This window comes from Rhinoderma darwinii, chromosome 1, assembly GCF_050947455.1.
Source record: "Rhinoderma darwinii isolate aRhiDar2 chromosome 1, aRhiDar2.hap1, whole genome shotgun sequence".
In the NCBI taxonomy this organism is placed as follows: Eukaryota; Metazoa; Chordata; class Amphibia; order Anura; family Rhinodermatidae; genus Rhinoderma; species Rhinoderma darwinii.
The window spans coordinates 219,819,017-219,825,016 of record NC_134687.1 but is presented as its reverse complement, the minus strand read 5'-3'; the positions used below and the strand labels follow the sequence as shown (position 1 = coordinate 219,825,016).

The following is a 6,000-nucleotide window of genomic DNA, read 5'->3' as shown; positions in this document are numbered from 1 at the left end:
TCAATAAAATATAGAACATGTCCTATTGTCTGTAATTACGGCACGAACTACCCATAGAAGTCTATGGTCGCTTCCGTATTTACAGACTGCTACGGATGTGCACCCGTCCCTAATTACGGAAGTATTGCTGTGTGACGACCGGGGATTACCCAAGATGTGGTTTTTTTTTTCTCTTTGGTTTTTGCGGAACTATAAATAAGGAAGCTCTACGGACTGAATTTGCCGACAGCATGCCATATATGCGGAGGAGTTGCGGTTGACTATAAATGAGTACGGATCCGTATTTTCCGACCGTAAAAAAAGCACTACGGTCGAGTGCATAAGGACGGGAGACGCTCAGTAGTAGTAATTTCAGACGTTGCATGGATAAGACGTCTAAATTTTAACAGGAAGTAAATTACAGTTTATCTATATCCGGTATAGGCCAGGACCACGCTAAGGCTGAGTTCAGTTTTTTTTTCAGGCAGACAATTCTGCCTTAAAAGTCAATTTGCGAAAAACGGCGTGCAGACAGATGAAAATCTGCCTCAAAATTCCAGTCTTTCGCTCGTGCCCATTGACTGCCACAGGCAAAAATGCAGCGAAATACGCTTTCTCTGACTCCCATTGATGTTAATTGGAGGTCAGATGCCTGAAGATAGGGCATGTCGCTGCTTTTTACCGCGAGTGTTTTTACCGTTCGCTGTAAAAAACCGCATCCGCCTCCCATTGAACTAAATGGGGAGGCATTTTCGGCTGTTTTTTGGTGCTGTTTCTGCGTCAAACGTGTCAAAACTGTGAACAGGGCCGTAGAGTTTTGAAGCGGTTTTTGGATCCATTTTTTTTTTTTTTTTTTTTTTTGAGCGAAACACAGGAGTGGAAAGAATGGAGTTGCATCAGTCTTTTCTATAAAGCCTTGTCTTTCCTTTTTAGATCAACTTCTGGCTTTGGTTAAAAAAACTGCATCAAAACTGATTTTACCCTTAATGTGACTCTTCAATAGGATATCTTCAAGATTCTGATGGTTTTGCTTTCATTTCTAGATATATAGATATAATATGATTTTTATTTTATTTTTTAAACATTTTTTCAGACTAACAGGGATGCCCAAAGAAAAATATGACCCTCCTGATCCTCGTAGAATATATACCATCATGTCAGCAGAAGAGGTTGCCAACGGCAAGAAGTCTCACTGGGATGAATTGGAAATTTCCGGTGAGTGGGTTTTTTTCTCTTTAGGTTCACTTTCTTTGGCTAATGCACCATGACTTTACAAAATCACAATTATCCTATAATCTGAAAACCACAAATAAAAATATTTTAATATCCTTTAGTTGATTTAAACAATTACAAGAGTTCTACTGCTCTTGAAGCTAGAAAAAAAACCTTCTCAGACAAGCCTAAAGCAAGGCACCCAACAGCAAGCTTCTAGTCACATTGGCAACGCGCGATCACGTTTGCTGTCATTAAAGGGAATGTGTTTTAGTTAAACAATTAGTGTGTGGGTGATTAAACCTTGTTCTAATGTTTTTTATTTTCGAGTCAGGAAATATTATAAATTTGATTCAATTTATAATAGTTCCCATTGCTGGTCACTAGATGGAGCAATTCCCAAAATTGCAGCATTGCATGTGGTAAAGCAACCACATTGCTTTATGCTGCAAAATTGGGAAAAAATCCCTCGCTCTAGTGAGCTCTCAGAATCCCCCCCTCCTTTAACCTGGCTAGTGCCGGGAGAAACGAGGGGATTATTTATTTATTTCAGTTACTTATATAGCGCCAACATATTACGCAGCGCTGTACAGAGGTCCACTTTTTTACTGTCCCCATTGGGGCTCACACTCTAAATTCCCTATGGGTATGTTTTTGGGGTGTGGGAGGAAACCGGAGTACCCGGAGGAAACCCACGCAAACACGGGGAGAACATACAAACTCCATGCAGATGTTGTCCTTGGTTGGATTTGAACCCAGGACCCCAGTGCTGCAAGGCAATAGGAACGGTCTACCCTCCTACACTGTGTGTCGCCATTTTTTGAGCTAACACACAGTAAAACACGAACATACATAGAAATCACTTACCTGCTCCAGTCGCCGCCGCTCCCTCCGGACCGTCCGCTCCATCTGCTGCCGCTGCTCCATGTGCACAAGTCCGGAAGCCGCGACCGGAAGTAGTAATCTTACTGTCCGGCCGTGACTTCCGGTCCACAGGAAAATGGCGCCGGACGGCGCGCATTTCAAATTGGACTGTGTGGGAGCGGCGCATGCGCCGTTCCCACAAAGACAGAGTACACCATAGTGGATGGAACGGGCCCCTTTCGCAGTCCCTATGGGACTGGAGCTGCCGTATTCCATGTCTGTATGTGTCGTTAATCGACACATACAGAACTGGAAACAAAAAATGGCAGCCCCCATAGGGAAGAAAAAGTGTAAAAATAAAAAAACGTAACATACAAACACACAAATACAAATGTTTTTAATAAAACACGAACATCAAACTGATATAAAAAAAAAAATTTGTGGCGACACTGTTCCTTTAAGTCCCACACAAATGTTGCCGAAGTGTCGGGATTGTGAATAGAAATCACGTCCTGGCTGGCAGCGATGTCTATTCACTCAAGACACTTCAGTAACGTTAGTGTAAGTGACTGCACATAATAATCTAGCAAGATCACTGTGCCCTGAGTAAATGGAGAGAAGTGCATGACAGTGATTGGTCAGCGTCACACTCCTCTTTACATCGCCCACTTGGTCAAAAGCTAAAAAACACCCAGTTGGGCATTAAAGTCATTAGCAGTAATTTCAAATAGGTCATAACTCCGTCAAAATGTATTTGTTTTTCTAAATAAAAAATAATTCATACTTGCCCAGAACTCCCTGCAGTCCAGCCTCCTAGGAAGACTCTGCGGCCATGTGACCGCTGCAGCCAATCACAGGCTGCTGCAGTCGCATGGCTTGCAACATCTTGAGGCTGACAATAAAAAAACAGACCCACTTACTTTCATTGAGCGCGGATACCAGTCCGTATCGCTACGGATGAGCGTCTGTGCCGGGAATTATGGAGCATGTCCGTTCTTGGTCCGCAATTGCGGCACAGACTCCTCCATAGAAGTCTGAGGGAAGCCCAAATTGCGGATGGCTACGGAGGTGCGTCCGCAAATACGGATAGCCATCCGCAAATACAGAAGTGTTGCTAAGTGACAAAGGGGATTTCCCATCAACCAGGCTTTTTATTTTTTTGCGGATCCGTATATAGGCGGATCCGTATATAGGGAATGTAATACAGATGCACTACGGACCGTATTTGTGGATACCATTCAGCAGAAATGGGTACGTTGCTGATGTCTATAAAGCAATACGGAACCGTATTTACGGTTGTGTGCATGGGGCCTAAGGCTGCATTCAAACATTGTGGTAAAATAAAACATTTTTACGCCTTTAGGTCATTCTGACTCAATCCCTTTTAAAGAGTACCTATCGGTAATTGGAGAATACAATTATTTACTATGAAATAAAGCTGGAACTTTTTTTTCTTAGTGCTGAGCATTGTGCTCTTCCTTATTAAAACCCAGTTGTCAATTTATTCATACATTTCCAGGATTATCATTAGGGGTGTGTCCCTCAGGTCAGAGGCTATCCTATTAGTGCTGACCGTGCAGATAATCTAGACACCCCCCCCAACGGTTAAAGGGGTTTTCCAGCCACTAAAAAGTGAGGATAGGCCATCAATCGCTGACAGGTCTGGGTTTGACTCCCGGGCCCACCGGAGATCTGTTTTCAAGGAGGTGCAGAGCTTGTACAAGCGCTACTTCCCCTTCATTTCTTGCTCACTGTGAATCCAACACGTTTAGCGGCGATTCACAGGTATTGCAGCTAAATGCGTGTCCTATTCAGTGAGCAAGTAGAAATGAAGGGGAAGCCGTGCTCGTATGAGCGTTGCACCCCCTTCAAAACACCTGATTAGCGGGGGCCCCAGCAGTCCATACTCTGACCAATCTGCTATTGATGGCCTACCCTCAGGATAGGCCATCAATTTTTACTGGCTGGAAAACTCATTTTAACACAAGTTGTCAATCTATTCATCGGATTCCAGGGGGAATCGCAAAGGATAAGGACAATGCAGTGTTCTAGGAAAAGACACTCTAGAATTATTGTGCAAGGTTACCAGTATTAAAGTCTGAATTGTAAGTTATTCCTATTTTTGCTTATTTGAATATGGTTGATCTGCTTCAGCGCTAAGAAACTGACTTTAATTTACTGGTTTCAGATGAACGATTCTGGGTTTGCAATATTTCTTGATTGTAATACTATTTTTTTTTTATCTATCTCTTTCTTATGCAATTTCCGTTTCGGTAGGGAGGGTGCGCAGTTTAAGCACATCGCTTTGGTCATTGACGCACTTGACTGTGTTGCACCTCAGTGATAACAACCTCTCTCGTATCCCACCTGATATTGCCAAGCTCCACAATCTGGTTTATTTGGACCTCTCTTCCAATAAGCTCAGAAGTTTACCAGCAGAGCTAGGGAACGTTGTGTCTCTCAGGTTAGTATGTGTCCCTGCTTAGATTGAAGAAAAAGTACTGTGGTTTTTTTTTTTGTATTCTTGTAGATTATCTAATTTATTTATTTTTTCGGGTTTACTTTTAGGCTCTGTTCCGGTTGCCATTTACTTCTAAGAAGTTGTGTTTTTTGTTATGCATGTTTCAACTGTATTCCAAAAAAACAGCATTAACTTGGCACAGATTTATTTTGAAACTGATAGGCTGAACTGTTAAAATTAATTCCTGAACTCTTTCCAACCAGGGAATTGCTTTTAAATAACAATCTGCTACGGGTTTTACCTTATGAGCTGGGGCGACTGTTCAGGCTACAGACCCTTGGTTTAAAAGGTATGTTTATACAAGTTACTTATAAAGTGTGTGTGCGTGTGTGTACTTTTTTTTTACAATTTATTTTTATTTTTTTCTACAGGCAATCCTTTATCACAGGATATTCTCAGTCTGTATCAGGAGCCAGATGGGATCAGAAAGCTACTGAACTACATGCTTGACAATCTAGCAGGTATTTACTGAAACCTAATTACAGAAATGGAATCTATTTCACAAATTACCTTAAAGGGAATGTGTCGCTAGAATTTTTCTCGTTTTTTTTTTTCTTTTCAGTTAAACAGTATATAAATGATTACACATTGTTTTAATTTTTTCACAAGTCAGGAAATATTATAAATTAGATTCTAATTTATAAACTTTCCCCGCACTGGTCACTAGAGGGAGCAATTCCCAAAATTTCAGCATTGGCAATGTGGTAAAGCAACCTCATTGCTTTATGCTGCAAATTTGGAGTAGACACACTCGCTCTAGTGTCCTCACACAATCCCCCCTCCTTTGTCCTGGCTAGTGCCAGGAGAAAGGAGTGGTTTGAATGTTCAAACCTACACTGGGCCACCATTTTTTGAGCGAATGAACAGTGTAGGAGGATTAGATAGTGGTAATCAGACAGTATAACACGAACGTACACAAACATAACTTACCTGCACCTGCTACCGCCTCCGCTCCTAGTCCTTGCGTCTGCGCTGCCTTGAACATATGGCCGGAAGTCGTTATCTTACTGTACGGTCGCAGCTTCCGGTCCACATGAAAATGGCGCCGGATGTCGCTTGGCCGAAGACCTTCCTTTTGGACTGTGTGGGAGCGGCGCGTATGCTATAGTGTATGGAAAGGTTCCCGTTCGCATTCTCTATGGGGATGTATGTGCCGTATTCCTTCTCTGTATGTGTCATTAATCGAAAAAAAATGGCAGCCCCATAGACAAGTAAAAAGAAAAAAGTAAAAAGTACAACACAATTTATTTTAATGGCATACTGAAAGGAATATTATATATAAAAAATAAAAATTCGTGACACCTTCCCTTTAAAAGGGTATCCCTCTCGGACATTTTATGGTCTATCATCTTTAGAAATGGGCCCTCTGAAGCCTGTTCTACCTTGCTCTTCTCCGGCCACTTCCTGATGAGGCGGTCTGCACT

General features: G+C 42.0%; 1 protein-coding gene across 1 annotated transcript in view; it reads left to right on the top strand.

Moving 5' to 3' along the window:
* Positions 1 to 1,075: 1,075 nt before the first annotated feature.
* CNOT6L (CCR4-NOT transcription complex subunit 6 like) overlaps positions 1,076 to 6,000 on the top strand; it is a 29,534-nt gene continuing 24,609 nt past the window's right edge. Inside the window, exons 1-4 of the mRNA XM_075861739.1 lie at positions 1,076 to 1,194; positions 4,333 to 4,519; positions 4,780 to 4,865; positions 4,948 to 5,037. Of these exons, the coding sequence (XP_075717854.1) occupies positions 1,083 to 1,194; positions 4,333 to 4,519; positions 4,780 to 4,865; positions 4,948 to 5,037 (475 nt within the window). The 5' untranslated portion in view covers positions 1,076 to 1,082. The remainder of the gene's footprint in view (positions 1,195 to 4,332; positions 4,520 to 4,779; positions 4,866 to 4,947; positions 5,038 to 6,000) is intronic.